Raw genomic sequence first — 20503 nt, forward strand, 5'->3', positions numbered from 1 at the left:
ACAACGGGTATCTCAAGTACAACATTCATATTTTTCTAACATTTACAGATACATGGATGGTATTATTACAATCAACAAATCACATTTATCCTTAGTGTTTGAAACTCATTGAAACTAACTTTCAACAAAGAGATATAATTTACCTGGATTTGCAAATTATCAATTTTAAAAATATTAAAATTTGCAACAAAAGAAGAGATTTTGATTTCCGTACTATAAAACTTATCCATTGGTTTTATAGTAAGGTATTCTTTTGGAGATATTAACAAAAGAATAATACTTAATACCATATATACTCAACTCCATAGAATAAAAAATATTTGCAGCAATGTCGAATACTTTCAAGAAGAAACTTATTTTTATTTAATAAAAATTATCTTAGAGAATAAAACACTTCTATTCAAAATTTCTATACCTTTAAAGAAAGCTGGTATAAATTACTTTTTTTTTTAAAGTTTCTCACCTAAAAAGTGAAATGATAGTTATTACTTAAACCTCAATCGAAGGTAATAGTTGGATGACTATGATAAGAAATTTACTGTAATTATGTGCGAAGATCTTCTTTGTTTTACTTTAATTATTATTTATACTATCTTTTTACTATTTTGAAAATGTAATGACTGGCCAATCTTGCTTCTACTAAAAAAAAAATGGAACTTATAATTTCAAAGACGTATTGTGGACTGATTACATGAAGTCTTTTATCTTTTATAACCTATATTTTTCCTTTTCCTGAACTTTGAGCCAGTTCTATTTTCACGTTTTAAAATTTTACAGAGGACAGCATCTTTCTTATAGCACCATTTTGGACGATCACCCTCCTCATCGGTAATTATTTTTACAGACCACATCCGACACTTGGGATCCCCCATACACAAAGTTTAACAGAATAGGTCATTTTGAACACACATTAAAATACCTAGTTCTGCTGTTGGACACTTTGAACCTTATCATATAATTTTTCCAAGAACTACAAAATTTTTGCCTCTCCAGAGTAGCCTTGAATTCAACCTTCTTTTGCAAGGAACACAGTTTGCTCGTCTTAAGAATTCAGTAAGTCTACATTAAAATGGTTGTCTTAAGAATTCAGTAAGTTTGAATTTTTTTAATTTTTATTTCAAATAGGTTTTCAGATTTTAGCCATTTAAGGCTCAGATTAGGTTGTATTATTTATAGAAAACTCCATGAAAAGTTTTTCATTTTCTTAGTATTAAAAATTTAGGTTAGCATAATCAGGGATCACCCAATTTTTGAGTGTTGTTTAAATGACAGTTTGATTTGAAGTATATTTGTTTTGCGCTTTATTTGTAATTCCTTTTGATATTGGATTTACTTATAATGTTATTAGACTTTTTTTTTTTTTTTTTTGAATGGTCAATTTGCCTTTTTTTTTTTTTTTTTTTTTCCCCCCCTCCCTTATAGTAGTCAATTTGGCACAATGTAATGTTTTATTCTTCTTTTGGTTTCAAAAGCGTGTAGGAACTGAGATTTTTTTTTTTTTTTTTTTTTTGGTTTTATATAAATTTTAAAGTCTTAAATAAAAGTTTAATTGAATCTTTTTTTTTTTTTTTTTTTTTTTTTTCGATTTTTGATCTCAATTGAACCAGGAGAACGAAACACATTTTCGAAACATTTTAATCAACTTTTATGAAACTTTATTAATTTTCCTGTGATGAGTTTTGAATTGGAGTTTCAGTAAAAGGAGATTGATTTTCATGTATTTTTATAATTTTGTATATTTTTCCTTTTCGCATTTTTATTATTAGAGTTTGTTCTACTAATGAATTCTTATTTTAATTTTGATATGTTTAAATATTGTGTTAAGCCTCTTATACATGGTTGCAGTTATTAATACTGTTGAGGAATTGCCTTGCTTTGATTTCAATTTAATTTTAACTTAAGATGCTTTAAGTTTATTTTACTTCAATCTTGCAGCTATAGCACAGGACTTGTTTAAAAATTTTGTTTTTAATTTTTAGCCCGTTAGTATGTTTCTTTGTGTGTGTGTGTGTATATATATATTTGTTAATGGTATATTTATTTTTTATTTAATATTTACTTTTACTGTAACTGCCTCACAGTGGCTGTCCTGCCCATCTAACTATTAGATTTCTTAAGTATGTCTTTGTAGTGGAAAAGGTTGCTGACTCCTGATCCAGATGATACTAGTTATACAAAATATTAGCCATATTCCGATTAAAATGCCTAACCCCTAAAAGTGTGAAAATATTTTGGAATATATTAACTCCTTATGAAAGTTACCATTTCACTGGATGAAATACGTCTTTTGTATTCTGTACGAAAAATTTATAGCTTGCATATTTATCAAAGATTAGCATTAATGATTTTAAAAACTATACTAGCAGGCAAGCCCGCCAGCTGAGTGGGCTAAAGCCTGCTTTTCATTGTTCGTTTTTAAAAGAATTCCTATGTTCAAATTTGCCAGTATTCAAAAGTTGGACCGAACTACCAGTGTTCAGTGATTTTGCGTGGGCTGCACTCCCTTTGTTCACATATGCATGGAGAAGATACTGCATAAATGATACACACGCGTAAAGGCAAGAAAACACCCATGGAGCCAGCCTGTTCGCTGGGATCAAAAGTTGGACCGAACTACCAGTGTTCATCGGTTTTGCTTCGGCTGCGCCCGCTTTATTCACATATGTATCCAAAGACACTTTATACACGATACTAAAAACTATATGGCAGATGTGTAAAAAGTTAACATACTTGGCAATTTTTCAAACAAAAATAGTGCAATATAGTGGTTAGTTTTCTAAGTATCTCACATATCTGTTTTAAACAATGCAGATTACTTTTATTTTCATCTTATTTGAAAATATCCTTATATTAGTAGACCCATCAATAACTATCGTAAATACTTAATTATGTAATCTTTTTTTATGGCAATAACAGACTCTGGTGTAATTAGGTCCACCACTGACTGAGAAGGAAAGATCACTGAATACTGGTAGCTTGACTAAGGTTTAAATACCAACTAATGAGCTAGGCATATGGTATTTTCATGCCTTTTCTCATATGTAAAGCAAATAAGAAGCTGTTCCTCTTAATGCATGCTCTACAAAAGCAGCCTTCCCATATGCAAGATACCCCAATTATTCTGCCTGTTAATTAATCTTAATCTAAAATAATAAAAATAATCTCATTTTCTCCCCTCCCCCCTTTTCAAAAAAATTATTTTTCCTTGCTGTATAAAGTTTTAATAGTTGTGTTTGCTTTTGTATAGGTTTTGAATGATAAATTTTCTGGAAGAATAGAGAAATCTATACCAAACACCTTTCCAGATCAGTATTTCACCTGTTCTGTTCAATGCAAATCATGCAAGTATGTAAAAGAAGCATTATTTACCATTCTTCAATATTTTGCAAGATGAAATTTTTAAGAATTTTTTATTTTTCCTCTGTTACTTTTTTTTTAATCCCTCTGACAGAAAAAAGTGTTAGCTTGATAAAAGTTATGTGTTTTAATGTGTCATCTAAAATTTCTACAGTTCAGCATTCAAATGAAGTGACTTTAAAATCATGGTTGTAAAATATGAGGGTTGGAACTTTAATAGAAGCAACACAGCTGAAAAAACGCTACACAACAAAACCAAAGAATATCGCGTATACCACACGTAAACTACATACCTACTTTACCTCTCAGCAAAAAGACTCGTCCTGCCTACGTCACGCGCATGCGGAATGATGCGAAGAACGGATCCTTGTATTAGCTCGCGGTCTAAAGTAAGTGTTGTCAGGATGTTATCAAAGCAAGAACAACGATGTTGGATAAAAATTGAATGTGCCAGAGGTCGTACAGCACAACAGTGTCATCAAGGGCTTCAAGAGGCTCGCGGAGAATCTGCATTGCCTTACAGAACCGTAGCAAGATGGGTGAAAGCATTCAGTGAAGGACGCCAAAACGTGGCAGACATGCTGCGGCCAGGCCGTCCGAGTGTCAGCGATGCAGACACGTAAGCTGTTGCTGCACTAATGGACAGTGATTGCTGCCAAACGATTCGTCAGCTGGCCGGACAAACAGGATTAGCGCATACACACATTCTGAAGGAACGCCTGTCCATGAGAAAAATTGCTTCACGATGGATTCCACATCAATTGATGGAAATGCAGAAATGGCTGCGATACGATGCTGCCCAAACTCACCTGGAGCGCTATGAGCTCGAAGGAGATGCTTTTTTACACCGTATCATTATGCTGGATGACACTTGAGCCCGATCGTACCAGCCAGAACTTGAAACGGCAATCAAGCGAATGGCGTCATCACGGGTCACCACGACGTTCGAAATTTCGTCAGAACCCCAGCAATGTGAAAGTTATGGTGATTCTCGTGTATGACTGTGATAGTGCCATCCTAACGCATACCGTTCCCCCACAGCAGACCGTCACTGCGCAGTATTACTGATCATTTTTGGAGCACAATCTCCCACCAGCTTTGAGGAAAAAACGGCGACACTTTCTGCAGAACGCTCCTCTCATTTTGCATGACAATGCTCGGCCGCATGCAGCGCAAGCTGTGACTGATTTGTTCGAGCGATGGGGCTGGGAAGTGCTTTACCATCCACCATACTCCCCAGATCTAAGCCCTTGTGACTATGACTTAATTCCTAAGATGAAGGAACCACTTCGTGGCACTCACTTCCAAACTGTTCCTGAGATTCTTGCGGCAGTAGACCAGTCCATTCAAACTATCAACAAAACAGGCGCTGCTACAGGTATTCTGCGACTTCCACATCATTGGAAATGGGTTGTACACAATGCTGGCAATTATATTGAAGGACTGTAAAACATGGTGATATGAATCACTTTTGTATTCCTTGTAAATAAATAGTTGCCACTATTAAAGTTCCAACCCTCGTATATCAAACTTTTAAACCATCTAGCATTTGAAAAAGTAGTAATAATTTTAACAAATGAGATTTATCATATTGCTTGTCAAATTTTAAAAAACTTTTTGTTTAATATGTAAAAGAAATCATTTTATGTAATCCTTTAAAAGGCACTGGTATGTAAAATATTCTGGATATTTTTTTAGTCTCCTAAAAAATGCTAATTTTCCTACCAAAAGCTGTAATTGTAAGTTTTAGTATTTCCTTTTTATTCTAAATTGCAGCACTACCTTATGAATGCTCAATATTTTGCAGTAATGAAATTAATATACCTCGTTCCAAGGTATCAAGTTTGAAGATTCACAAATTCTATTGGAGGGAAAGAAAATATTCAAAATCTGAAAATATATGACATACACATGCTGAATCTTATGTATTTACTACATTTCAGTCAGAAGTGATAATTAACAGATTATTTATACAATTTTAAGAGTAGTATATAGCTCATACTGAGGGTACCGTGCCAATAGATGGCAGCATCAGTCTTCTCTTTATCTACTCTTTGAGATGATAAAATTTCTTTATATTATGATAGTTTATGATGCAATAAATTTTGATGATTAATTTACAAGTTCTTTAGGATTCAATATTATGTTCATGGGGGGGATGGAAAGTTTACTGACGTTGTGCTAGGACTGAATGCAAGTATATTTGTTTCTTTTTATTCTTTGTCTACTCCACTCGAGTTTTGCATTCCTCTCTGTTTAGCTAAATTTTTAATTTCAGCACTTCGCGTTTTCCCAAGAGAAAGACTTGTCGTCTGGCATGTCAAAATTTTAAAATTGTCATCAGGCATAAAAATGTTACACAATTGTAGGGATTAAATGTGGCATGTTAACCCAGAAAGACACCTGTTGCTTTATGTCTTCCAAATTCCTAGCATGCAGCAAAAATGAAAAGGGGTGATTCACAACTATTTGTCATTCGGGGGTCATGCCTTTTTCCGTCTGTGTGATAAGATAACACAAGGCTCACTTAAAAATACAGGAAATAGAAATGCACTTTAGGTCCATCTCATGGTGGAATGGAAAAAAATGCTGATTTGAAAGCATGCTTTTATTCTTTAGAGACTATTACATTACTTAAGATGTAATAGTCTTTGTTAATTTCAGATGAGAGACTAGGGAACACAAGAGAAATTTTCTCCTAGGTTAGGATACAAATAGATGATTTTCAAAAAAAAAAAAAGAAAGAAAAAGAAAAGAAAAGAAAAAAAAAGAAAAAGAAAAAAAATCACAGTTGGCAAAAGGAGGGAAAATATTTCTAAGGCCAGTTTTAGATGCAAACTAAAACGTATCCAAAAATTGAAAAGGGGCCCGTAGGAGGCCAGAGGGGCTGAAAATTGAAATAAGAGCTTTGAGGTGTATAAAATAAAATTGTTTAACGGTTTTTCTTCCTGAACAAAATGATATATTACAACTTATATTTACAAAAAATTAAAAAGGGCCTCAATAGTCGAAAGTGTGTGGGAGGGAGGGCAATTCTTGTTATCATAGCATGAAGCATGCTCTTTTTTATATATTATCTAAAGCATAAAATATAACTTAAAAAATAGAACATACTTTTTCAGCCGAGTCGTAGTGTTTCATTTTTCAATTTTTTATTTTTTGACTGAGTTACATCTGCTTGTAATATTATACTAGTTCAGTTACAGCATGCTACAGTCAGTGATTTGTTAAATTTTTTCATAAAATCATTATATTGAATTTAAATTAATTTCAAAATCTTTTTACCCATATTTTACATAAGTATGTTCAGCTGGGTTGCATCATCAAAGTGCACAAAAACGTAAATTTTATTTTTTGAATTTCTAGCGAAGTTTTAAAAAATTTTGTCTTTAGTCTTACATAACTATATTCAAGCACCCATTTCTACATCAAAAGTACACAAAATTAAATTAAAAGACAAAAATTAACAATTGGCCCTGGAGGGGGAGGGAGTCTTAGCACTGGTATAAAATATACACTGGCTCTCAAAATTCAGGATTTCTCTCTAGATTTTTTTTAAGTCTCAATTTTGTGTTCTTAGGGTCCATAAGTTACAATTTTGTACCAGGGGCAGTATATATGGGTACTTACCTACATTATCGATAGAACAATGTAAGCCCAATATTTTATATACTGCCCCTGAAAGGGTTAACTTAAATGTAATGTAAAATCATTCATTTTATTTAACTTAAAATGTAATGCATTTTCTAGAACATTTTCAATATATTTTTGTTGTATTTATTTTTCAAATTTGTAGGCAAAATTTTATTTTGATTATAGGGCTCGATGTTCAAATAGTATGAACCATGAAAAGGAAGATATTTCTCACACATCAAACAAAAACTGCATTTACCAACATCAGTATGAAAATCGAATATTTCTATGCAAGGTACTGTTTATCTAAATGCTTTTCTCATATTCTTTAAACTCATATATTTATATAAAATGTTCATTTTTAAATATCAAAATACTTTGTTTCTGTAGACTTGTTTTGAACGGGGTGAAAAAATGGAAGTTTCACCAAAAACAATGGAATCCAATGATTCATCATGGCTTGGAATTGCAAAGTATGCATGGTCAGGGTAGGTAACTATATATAAAAAATAATAAATGTAATTTTTTACAGTTAAATTAAGTATTTTAATATATGTTTTTTAATGAAATAGATATATATTGGAATGCACAAAATGTGGAGTGATATATCGTAGTCGTCAATACTGGTATGGAAATCAGCACCCGTGGGATACCTGTGTGAGAACAGAAATATGTCATGTGTGGCCAATGGTAAAATATCATTTGATCATTTTAACGAAAATATTGCGTGTTTATTATATGCTTTTTTTTATGTGTGCGTGTGTAATAAATTGTAATTTACTAAAAGCTTTTAAAGTTATGTATTTAAGAACCTCAAATTGTCTATTAAGTGTAATGAGAATAAATATAGTTCCAAATACTATAAATTCGCAGGAAAACACAAAAAAAAATTTATTAAAATATCGCAAGTTTAACATGTTAACTGGCACGGCATTTTTTGGATTCCGGTCCGAGAAGCCAAATCTATTTAAGCATATTATATTATTAAAAATACTAATTATGATTCGTAACAATCATTAAAAAGTTCACAGGGTTTTTTTTTAAAGGAGGGGAAAAAAAGGGAGTCCTATGAATTATCTCGTAGTCGGCTTTTGTTAGACAAAGCTCTTTGCAGAAGCCCACTACGAGTTGATTCATACAGACATGCTTCTACTTGTCACCTTGGTATAGCTGAAACAAGCACTAAGCGAGTAAGTAACTCATAGTGGTGCAAAAGTGGCAAGTGAAGAAACTGCGAGATAACTCGTATTGGGTGCCTTGAAGAAGAGCGCTAATATGAGTTATCTCGTCTTGGGCAGTCAAAGTGTTAATAGAAAAGATATTGATTATTTTCTTTGAGTTAATTATTGCATAACCATTTTGTACTTAAGAGCCTAGCATCATCCCTGTGTGGTGTTATTAAGATTATATAGTTGTGACTTGTAAAATTTACGTAGATATGAATGAAAATTTCAATGCTATAGATTTTGAGTTCTTACTTTATACTGCATCTTTATAATGTTTTGACTTGTATATTACAAAAATAGTGGAACCTCATTTAACGAGTATAATTTGTTCTTGAATCTTACTTGTAATACAAAACAATGTTGTTTGTAAGAATCGATGGAAAATAGGATAATAGATTCCATTCTGAAAAAAAAATTATCCTCAAATTTGTAATAATTTATTATTTATAATACATCCTTTTTTACAAAAAGTTTGTTAAAGACATTTGTTTATGTTTCAAAATTTGCTGAAATGAGACACAACATTGTCATTAACCCTTTCTGGCATCCAATATCTGCATTGCCTAAGAATGTCTCTCACAGTGGGGCGTCTTAACTTGTGCATCACTGGAGAATGAGCTTAGGGAACGGGTGATACATATGTGTATTTTAAGCTAAACCATTTTTTAAAGACCACTAGATGGCATCCTGTGTCCATTACTTTTAAACTGAAAATAGTTTTAGGATCCTGACCTTCAGTTTGAAAATCAGTTCAGTTGAAGTTTGTTAACGTTTTTTGTCAATTATAACTTCGGAATAATTTGAATAGTGCTTCCAAAAATAATTCCTTGAAGCAAGCAATTTTTTTTTTTTTTTTTTTACTGAGTAACATAGTAAGCAGTTAACATTGGTATCAGCTGTTGTGGGAGAGGAGGGAAACCATAATGTAAACAAATAGAGCTTGGTTCTTTAACTCACAATGTGATCAACATTTGGATTTCTGATATCCCTTTGAATCCTTTTTTATTCTTTTTTTCATTAGTATATTGTGTCTTATAGGGTTACTATAGGGTGTTAAAGTTTGTTAATGTTTTTTATCAATTATAACTTCGGAATAATTTGAATAGTGCTTCCAAAAATAATTTCTCGAAGCAAGCAATCGTTTTTTACTAAGTAACATAGTAAACAGTTAACATTGGTATCAGCTGTTGTGGGAGAGGAGAGAAAGCGTAATGTAAACAAATAGAGCTTGGCTCTTTAACTCACAACGTGATCAACATTTTTCATTAGTATATTGTGTCTTATAGGGTTACTATGTGGGGTCCTGTTATTCTTTTCATTGCCTTCATCACTTATATTTTGCATACTTCCCTTTATATTTCGGAAACCCTTTACTTCAGTTTATTATGGCCAGTGAGCATTATTTATCAGAGAAAGGAAATGGTTGAAAGTGATGATTCATTACAGAAGAGTTACAGAACGATATTTCTAATGAATCTGGACATTTTATCAAAGACTGAGCTCATAGAGTGCCTTTCTGCCAGAAGATTTTGTTTCTCTTCTGGTAGATAGTCTTTCCCATATATTTTTTTATTAAAGTTTGTTAACGTTTTTTGTCAATTATAACTTCAGAATAATTTGAATAGTGCTCCCCAAAAATAATTTCTTGAAGCAAGCAATTTTTTTTTTTTTTTTTACCGAGTAACTTAGTAAGCAGTTAACATTGGTATCAGCTGTTGTGGGAGAGGAGGGAAAGCATAATGTAAACAAATAGAGCTTGGTTCTTTAACTCACAACGTGATCAACATTTGGATTTCTGATATCCTTTCAAATCCTTTTTTATTCTTTTTTTCATTAGTATATTGTGTCTTATAGGGTTACTATAGGGTATTAAAGTTTGTTAACGTTTTTTATCAATTATAACTTCGGAATAATTTGAATAGTGCTTCCAAAAATAATTTCTCGAAGCAAGCAATTGTTTTTTACTAAGTAACATAGTAAGCAGTTAACATTGGTATCAGCTGTTGTGGGAGAGGAGAGAAAGCGTAATGTAAACAAATAGAGCTTGGCTATTTAACTCACAATGGGATCAACATTTTTCATTAGTATATTGGGTCTTATAGGGTCACTATGTGGGGTCTTGTTATTCTTTTCATTGCCTTCATCACTTATATTTTGCATACTTCCCTTTATATTTCGGAAACTCTTTACTTCAGTTTATTATGGCCAGCGAGCATTATTTATCAGAGAAAGGAAATGATTGAAAGTGAAGATTCATTACAGAAGAGTTACAGGACGATATTTCTAATGAATCTGGACATTTTATCAAAGACTGAGCTCATAGAGTGCCTTTCTGCCAGAAGATTTTGTTTCTCTTCTGGTAGATAGTCTTTCTCATATATTTTTGTATTAAAGTTTGTTAACGTTTTTTGTCAATTATAACTTCAGAATAATTTGAATAGTGCTCCCCAAAAATAATTCCTTGAAGCAGGCAATTTTTTTTTTTTTTTTTTTTTTTACTGAGTAACTTAGTGAGCAGTTAACATTGGTATCAGCTGTTGTGGGAGAGGAGGGAAAGCATAATGTAAACATATAGAGCTTGGTTCTTTAACTCGAAACGTGATCAACATTTGGATTTCTGATATCCCTTCGAATCCTTTTTTATTCTTTTTTTCATTAGTATATTGGGTCTTATAGGGTTACTATAGGGTATTAAAGTTTGTTAACGTTTTTTGTCAATTATAACTTCAGAATAATTTGAATAGTGCTCCCAAAAATAATTCCTTGAAGCAAGCAATTTTTTTTTTTTTTTTTTTTTTTTTTTTTTTTTTACTGAGTAACTTAGTAAGCAGTTAACATTGGTATCAGCTGTTGTGGGAGAGGAGGGAAAGCATAATGTAAACAAATAGAGCTTGGTTCTTTAACTCACAACGTGATCAACATTTGGATTTCTGATATCCTTTCAAATCCTTTTTTATTCTTTTTTTCATTAGTATATTGTGTCTTATAGGGTTACTATAGGGTATTAAAGTTTGTTAACGTTTTTTATCAATTATAACTTCGGAATAATTTGAATAGTGCTTCCAAAAATAATTTCTCGAAGCAAGCAATTGTTTTTTACTAAGTAACATAGTAAGCAGTTAACATTGGTATCAGCTGTTGTGGGAGAGGAGAGAAAGCGTAATGTAAACAAATAGAGCTTGGCTATTTAACTCACAATGGGATCAACATTTTTCATTAGTATATTGGGTCTTATAGGGTCACTATGTGGGGTCTTGTTATTCTTTTCATTGCCTTCATCACTTATATTTTGCATACTTCCCTTTATATTTCGGAAACTCTTTACTTCAGTTTATTATGGCCAGCGAGCATTATTTATCAGAGAAAGGAAATGATTGAAAGTGAAGATTCATTACAGAAGAGTTACAGGACGATATTTCTAATGAATCTGGACATTTTATCAAAGACTGAGCTCATAGAGTGCCTTTCTGCCAGAAGATTTTGTTTCTCTTCTGGTAGATAGTCTTTCTCATATATTTTTGTATTAAAGTTTGTTAACGTTTTTTGTCAATTATAACTTCAGAATAATTTGAATAGTGCTCCCAAAAATAATTCCTTGAAGCAGGCAATTTTTTTTTTTTTTTTTTTTACTGAGTAACTTAGTGAGCAGTTAACATTGGTATCAGCTGTTGTGGGAGAGGAGGGAAAGCATAATGTAAACAAATAGAGCTTGGTTCTTTAACTCGAAACGTGATCAACATTTGGATTTCTGATATCCCTTCGAATCCTTTTTTATTCTTTTTTTCATTAGTATATTGGGTCTTATAGGGTTACTATAGGGTATTAAAGTTTGTTAACGTTTTTTGTCAATTATAACTTCAGAATAATTTGAATAGTGCTCCCAAAAATAATTCCTTGAAGCAAGCAATTTTTTTTTTTTTTTTTTTTTTTTTTTACTGAGTAACTTAGTAAGCAGTTAACATTGGTATCAGCTGTTGTGGGAGAGGAGGGAAAGCATAATGTAAACAAATAGAGCTTGGTTCTTTAACTCACAACGTGATCAACATTTGGATTTCTGATATCTCTTCGAATCCTTTTTTATTCTTTTTTTCATTAGTATATTGGGTCTTATAGGGTTACTATAGGGTATTAAAGTTTGTTAACGTTTTTTATCAATTATAACTTCAGAATAATTTGAATAGTGCTCCCAAAAATAATTTCTCGAAGTAAGCAATTTTTTTATACATTTTCATGTAAAGCTTAAAGTTTATTAAATGCTAATTTTAATGTATATAATAACTTAAATAATAATCTAAAATAGTACCAAAAATTATGACATTAGGACTATTTTTTTTTTTTTTTTTTTTCCTAAAGGCTCAGCGACAAAAAATCTTCCTGTGGGATGATTATTTTCAAATTCCATCCATCTTGAGGGAACATCTTAAACAAAGGCACGCTATCTCAAAAGGTTAAATAAATTTGCAGCATGCTTAGCTATTGCTTTATTAGAATGATGCTTCATAACGTACAGTGCAAGTTTCCCATGCTTTCAGCATCTCCTTTATTTTGATGGAAGGGTGTTGTTTTGCTGAGGCTGTTAATCTTCACAATTTCTTTCTGTGTCACAAAAGGCCCTTCCAGTAGCTCATTGTTGCTAATGCTATCCAAATGTAGCCTTATAATCTTGGCGAGAGACACAATCTCATTGATTACAAGCTCTACAGGCAGTTGTTCAAATCCCTCGAAGTTGTGTTTAACAACGCTATCTGGCCAAAACTTCTTCCATGTAGAAGTGACATTTCTTGATGACCCCTTCCTTTGAGGCAGGGAATGATATGAGCTTGGTCTTTCAAAACACTGGACAGTAAAATTAATTTCTTCAGTTGTCAACAAAACTGCACTCGAAGAGTACTTTAGTGTAGAGCTTTTTAAAATTTGAAATAACTTGCTGATCCATGAGTGGTGTTTAGAGGCAAGAAACTTGATAAATTCAAATTCTTCAGGAGGTCATTTTCTAGGCCTGGAGATTATGCAGCTTTGTTGTCCGTAATAAGCAAGGTACATAGTGGCAAATTCATCTCAAGCAGATATGTTTTTATACAGACCGTTTATCCATTCTGTAAAAAATGTGTCACCTAAGCTTTGTTGTTGGACTTCCACATGCTATTTAGTTTGCTCTTCTGGACTTCTTGAAGGCTTGTGGATTGTCCAAATGGTAAAAGAGCAGCAATTTAATTTTCAAATTGCCACTTGCATTTGAACAAAAAAACAGCAGGAGATGGTCTTTCATTGGCTTATGGCCTGGCAATGCCTTCTCTGCTGTAATATGAGTTTGCTTTGGCATCTTTTTCCAGAAGAGACCCATGTAATTACAATTTAAAACCTGCTATGGCAGATAAAACTGCAAATTCATAAGTTTCTTGAATATGCCAATGAAGTTCTTGGCTGCCTTTATGTCTGAGCTTCCTGCTTCTCCATGCCTCACAGTGCTGTAGTTGCTGTTTCTTCTCTTAAACTTTTTTAACCACCATGGCTTGCCATGAATGCCTTTTCTCTGCACTGATGATCCTGGCTTCTTCTTAATGAGGTCAGCAAAAATAAGTAATAAATTTTAATACATTATATCAGCATAGCATTTTTGTTGATGACTTGGGTACTTAAATAAATTATCAAATTATGTTATGAAAAATAATGCTCCTGTTAAAAATGCAACAAATCTTTAACGCAGATTAGATTGAAATAAGATAATGTAAAGGAACAATATTCTTCGTTAATTTGTGATTATTTTGAATAGCTGAAAAGAAGTGAGATTTCTCCAAGGATTGTTTAAAATGACTTTAAGAATATTAGTTTCAAGCACAGGCAACAGCATATGTTTTATATCGTGTGGGATATAATGAAATCAAAAGAAAACTTTTAAAGCTCAATCAATGAATATACATTTTTAGATGTTTTTAATTTGGTAGTTTAGCTGCAAAATCTCACTTTAGCTGTAACTTCAGTTAACTTTAAGTAAGATTTATTAAATTTTAATTTTCAGTTATTTATAGTTATATATTTAAAAAATGTAAACTTTCATCTTTGCATAAAAAATGCTTCAAATGTATTTTTGTGAAAGGTGCAGACTTTTAGGTGTGTTTTCTTTTAGTGTATCTCAACATAGTTTTTTTTAATTAATTAATATTTGTTCTATTTTAATATAGCAATTTTGCTTTGTGAATATACTCTGTAATATATTGATAAATTTAAGGTTTGTAAAAGTTTCCTATAATTAGGACTTTACAATTAAAATGCTGTAAAAAGTTAGCTAATGAGCAATTTTTTTTATAAACAAACTGAAAAGTTTTTTGTTTTGTTTAAATGTGTAGAAAGATTTTAGATGTGTAAAATTTGAATAGAAATTTGCATTTTATTATCCAGGATTAGTCAAAAAAATATTTGAAGCATCATAACATGGTCACATTCAATAACATTATAGTACTTTTTCATATAGTTGCATTACATCAATTTCAAGTATTTATTCTGTCAAAATTCAAAATAAAAACTGTGGGGAAATTTCAATACTTACAGTTCATCCTAGTGTTCTGTAGGTAAGAAAGTGGTAAGTAGATTAATTGTGCTGAAATTAAATGAATTTTTTTTTTTTTTTTGTTTTTGTTTTTGTTTTTGTGTCTTTATACAGATACTTAAATTTGTTTAAGATGAACATAGATATATCTAATGAATAATCTTTAGTAAAGAAATTAATTTGTTCATCAAATAAGTCAAAATCGGAAAATAAAAGACTTCTTCCATCATTTGTAAGTTGATAGAATTGACTGAAATGTGCAATTTTTTCTTTAAAAAATTAATTAGAAATGATTCAACGATAACATTAAGTATATGATTTTATACATTATGTATATTATTTGTGAAAATTCACATATATTATGTACTTAAAAAGTTCCCTTTTTTATTCTTTTAGACTGATGGCTCAAACTGTGAAGAGAAAAATACAGCGCAATATGTTATTGATAATTTGGCCACTGTATCTGAAGTTGTTACTAATATTGGGGCCAAGCCAACTAAAGTTCTTTCCAGTTGGGTAGCTGACCAAATAGCACCATCTTACTGGATCCCCAATTCCCGAATTTCTGTAAGATTTTCTAAATATATGGGCGTATTTAATTTATGGTCTTTTAAATAAAATGCATGGGGAGAGAATAAGAAAATCTTGAAATTGAACTGAAAAAAAATTTTCAATTTCCCTTTTGTGGTTTTTTTTAACTTTATCAATCAGTACAGACTGATAAAACTTGTTTGTATTTTTTGAAAGTTTGTGTTGAGGTAATCTTAACTTTTCAAACTATCAAAACATGGTGACTGGTTTGATTACAAATGATTAATAATATTTAGATTTATTTATTTAAAATGTTGATATACATTACTGTATGATATAGTGTGCTTGCAATTAGAATGGGCTCTTTGTCATAGTTTTCAGTTGAAAATGAAGAAATGTGAAACTTGTAGCAAAATAACAACTCTCTGCCCCCCTATCTTTGAGTAGTGTGAAAACTAATACAGTCAAAAGTCGTTAATCCGGACTCGTCGGGACTTCGGCGATTCCGGATTATAGATCATCAGTTTAAATCTGGTAAGATGGCATGCAGAAATTACAAAATTAAAAATATGAAACCGTAATTTATGAAATAAAGAACAATTATGATCTAAAGGGTATCAAAATTTACAAAAAGAAAAAGCTTAATATTTATTTGTTAACTTTATTAAACATTTCTTTCAATCTTAAGTTGCTTCGTTTCATGTGATAATACTTTCTCCTTAATTCTATTAAACAGACATAATTTCTTGTTTAGTTACAAAGTTCCGCTGTTCAAGTCCTATAATTGCTGTGTTGAGAATACCGACTAATTTGTCAATCGAAATGTTTTCGTTTTCAATAACCTTTGGGTCACTTTCTTCACTATCGAAAGCGAATTATAATGAGGAGGAACTTGATTTAAATCATATCAAACACGGGGTACATCGACATGAAATACTACACTTAGTAAGGAATTATAAGCCAAATAAAATAAAAACATCTGCCCTGAAGATAAGGATAGTGCTGACAGATCAACTTCCAATCCCCCACGTGAAATTGATAAACAGATTTCGGATTTCAAAACATACTTTCGCTTTGTAGATACAAATTACATATTAGTAAATTTATATCGGAAATTCTATTTGACATAATCGAAAGTTCAAGCTTACTTTTATGAAATTGTTCTAAAAGTCTGCAAAAAATAATAAGCCGCATCCAATTCGAAGATTAAGGAGCAACGCAATGTGCAACATTAACTGAATTAGATAATTTTAGCTTAGCTTATACCTCCGTTACACATTAAACGCGCATGTGCACAAACATATTCGCAGCCGTAAAGTGTTGGCAGTGGTGATAAAGGCAAAGCGTGTTATGCTTCCCTTAAATAAAGCTAAGACTAAATTAAATAAAATTCTTGCTTTATTCCATAAATAAAATAAAAAAGCTAACACTGTAGCCTTTACATTTTAAAATCATTTGATTGAAAGCAAACTAGCATAATGCTAACTGATAATCACACAAGAGAACAAGAAAAAAACCAAAAAAAAAAAAACAAGATTCGCCGATACCGGCGTACATATGTATTATACTCGGCCAACCCGCCAATCTTGACGTCATCGGCCAATCAGCGGCAACCACGTTAACTTACCACTGATCGACCTCCGATCAAAATTTGCATGTGGAAAACTAAAGCCAACAAATGGCCCTCTTTTCCCCATGCAAAGAAAAAAACAAAACTTTCACAGAAGTTCATAGTTCAATTCTATTATACGAAAAACACTTATTGTTTTTAAACACTGAAAACATCTAAACAAAACTTTCTTAAATTAACAGCAGTCGCTGCTTTTGTAAATAAGTCGGCAGTATTTAATTTACTGGTGATAAATTCAAGGTCAAACACTCCATCATTTACTAGTCTTCTAACAAAGTGATATTTTACGTCTATGTGCTTGGTTCAGCGATTTTCTATTGGCGATCTAGAAAAATCAATGGCAGACTTGTTATTACAAAATAGTTTACACTCTCTTAAATTAAACTTTAAAATTTCATCTTATAAGACATTTTTCATCCACATTAATTCCTTCGCTGCTTCAGATAAGGCGATATACTCTGCTTCCATAGTTGATAAACTTACACATTTTCATTCTCTAAGAATTCAATTCCAAGTAACGTTTTAGTTTTGCCTAATACTTTAAGATCAAAAAACTTAACTCAGCTGTGAAATTACTTTATCTATACTATATTGATCTTTACTAAAAATCACAATATCATCTACATATAACAAGAGAATTACATTTGAACCCTTATAAACACAATTACACCATTGTATTTTCTTAAAATGTAGATTTTCTAAAGTACTTTCAAATTCACAAAACCATTCACGGCCGCTTTGATGTAGACCGTAAATGGCATTGTGTAATAAACACACTTTATTTTTCTCTTCGATAAATCCCTCTGGTTGGGTCATATATATTTTCTCATTTAGGTTTGCATATAAATATGCGTTCTTTACATCTAACTGACAATTAGTCCATCCATATAAACATACCAGTATAGTGAAAAATATTCTTATGATTGAAAAATTTACTACAGGACTGTAAACGTCATCAAAATCTTCACCTCTTTTCTGCCTGAATCCCTGTGCTACTAAGCGTGCTTTGTATCTAACCACTTGATTCTTTTCATTTCTTTTTAGCGTATAGACCCATTTGTTTCCTATTATAGTTTTATTTTCTGGCTTTTCGACTAATTCCCAAACCTTTCTTTTCTTTATTGTGTCGATTTCTTCTTTCATTGCCTTATCCCATTCTTCAGCATTTACTGATTTTCGTGCTTCTTTAAAATTTTGTGGGATAACTATTTCTACGGAATTTGCCTCTTCAGACACAGAGCTAGTCTCCTGTTCTACGAAATTAACTTTCCCCGAGTGTTCGTTTTTTCCACTAAAATCGAACTTATCTTTTTCATATTTAATATTTCTTGCCTCACAATACTTTTCAATATCATTATAGGATCTAAAACGGGTGTCTGTTCCTTCTACATAATAATATATGTCTGTACGTGTTCCATCTGGCCTTTTAACTGCTTTTCTTTGCCAGTTTAAGTCTGATACTTCTTTCGGAGTAGATTTGTCATCTGACAACTTTATTTCTTCTGTAGAAATTTCCTGTTCTTCATCTGATTCTGCTAATTGCTCAGATTCCTCTAGTCTTTTAAATTTAGGTTTTAATTTCTGTTCCAGGATGCCATTTGCTGCATACAGTTTTTCATCGAACTTCACATTACAGGTTTCTATTAATTTGCGTTCTTCTGGCAGCCATATCCTATAACCCCTAGTTTCCTTCGCATATCCTACCATGATTCCTTCTTTGCACCTCATTTCTAATTTATTCCTAATCTGTTTTGGCACGCCAACATAGGCTTTACAACCAAATACTTTAAAATACTGGGTTTTCTATTTAGGAACATTTCATAAGGGGTTCGGTTGCTTTTATGACATACTCTGTTCCACGTATGTACGAAACAGCCAAGAGCTTCTGCCCACCATTCTTTTCCCATTTTCCCATCTTTAAGCATAGCTTTAACTGTGTCTAATGCCGTTCGGTTAAAGCGTTCACACACACCGTTCTCTTCTGGGGTGTACGCGTTCGTACGTTCAACACTAATTCCATTTTTGGCTAAGTACCCTTTGAATTGCCTATTACAGAATTCTCCACCATTATCGGTGCGTATACTTATTAATTTTCTATTTGTCAGTCTTTCCATTTGCCTATGATAATTCTTAAAGTTGTAGAACGATTCGTTTTTATTTTTCATACAATACACTGTTACTAATCTACTATAGTCATCTACAATAGCAAGAAAATATTTACTCCCACCCTTAGATGGAACTGGTAGTGGGCCACAAACGTCTAAATAAACCAACTGCAATGGTTTATCAGATCTCTTCGGAGTAGTTTTAAAAGTTATTCTACTAGATTTAGCAATAATACACGATTCACACCTCTCTATTGGTTTTTCAATTTCTGGTAACCCTTTCACGCTTTGATTCTTACTAGTTTTCTTAATATAATCAAAATTTACGTGGCTAAATCTCCGATGCCATAGCATTGCATCGTCTACTTTATTTAACTTTCCAATTTCTGTACCGTAACCAGCTTCCCTTTTACCTGTTGCATATCTAAATGGTTTTACATGATAAAGTCCATCATATCGTTTAGCGCAGCATAATCTATCCCAATTATTAAAGTATATCCACATCTTCCCTTTTGAAATCACAAAATGAGCACCAGCCTTTTCTAACCTTGCTCCCGATAATAAATTTCTTCTTAGATTTGGATTATATAACACATTATCTAACTCAATCCAATTTATTCGATTACCTACTTTTACTACTTTTACTGCAAATTTGACAGTACCCTTTCCTAGTACTTTACTTTCACAATTTCCTACATTTTCACACTTTATTTCTTCGAAATTTGTCATTAAATTTCTATTATTACAGAAATGAGTTGTAGCTGCAGTATCTACGACCCAATTAAATTTATCTGCATTACCTCCTTTATCTGTAGTTGTTACATAATTTTCTACTAACATTAATTCTTTATCTTTAAACTGTCCATTTTTATCGTCTATTTTAAACTTCTGATTTTTACTTACATTTTCTTTACATTGAGCAATTAAGTGCCCAAATTTATAACATCTGAAATAAGGTCCTATTCTCATATTCCCCATTTTTTTCTTAGATTTAGTTTTATTTTCAACTTTATCTTTCCCTGCGTTTAAACTAATAGTATTAAACACGCTTACCTTGCTGTCTTCTAAATCGGCAATTACCTGGCGAAGTCGGGTTTCTTCCCTTACCAGCTCTTCAGCAATTCTTTCCAGCGTAAAATCTTCGTCCTTCCACCTATAGATCAATTGTACAATGCCGGAGTATTCCTGGGGTAATCTCCTTATTGCCTGGAATCCATTAAAAAGATCTGCCAAGTTGTGATCAGCTTCAGCCTTCTTTGCAGTCATTCTTATCCTTGCGATGAATAATCCTATTTCTTCATTTGGCGTATATCTAATACTAAAAAATTCATCCAGTAACTGAATTATCCTTGCTCTTGTTTTGAGTTCGAATTGCTTCTGTAGAACTTCTTACACTTCTTTACCACTTGAACATTCTTGTATCAGCGGCCTGAACTCAGCTTTAATTCCGTAATATAATGTAGTGAGGGCTCTG

General features: G+C 32.0%; 1 protein-coding gene across 2 annotated transcripts in view; it reads left to right on the top strand.

Annotated features, from left to right (window-relative positions):
* Nucleotides 1-20503, top strand: part of LOC118186037 (zinc finger FYVE domain-containing protein 1-like) — an 84773-nt gene that overhangs the window by 39391 nt on the left and 24879 nt on the right. For both annotated transcript variants that reach the window (XM_035356025.2, XM_035356033.2), the window contains exons 5-9: nucleotides 3248-3345; nucleotides 7177-7285; nucleotides 7381-7478; nucleotides 7563-7680; nucleotides 15160-15330. In XM_035356025.2, coding sequence (XP_035211916.1) covers nucleotides 3248-3345; nucleotides 7177-7285; nucleotides 7381-7478; nucleotides 7563-7680; nucleotides 15160-15330 — 594 coding nt within the window. The remainder of the gene's footprint in view (nucleotides 1-3247; nucleotides 3346-7176; nucleotides 7286-7380; nucleotides 7479-7562; nucleotides 7681-15159; nucleotides 15331-20503) is intronic.

This window comes from Stegodyphus dumicola, chromosome 3 (assembly GCF_044657685.1).
Source record: "Stegodyphus dumicola isolate Sdum_Otavi_A_Nest chromosome 3, ASM4465768v1".
NCBI classification, from domain to species: domain Eukaryota; kingdom Metazoa; phylum Arthropoda; class Arachnida; order Araneae; family Eresidae; genus Stegodyphus; species Stegodyphus dumicola.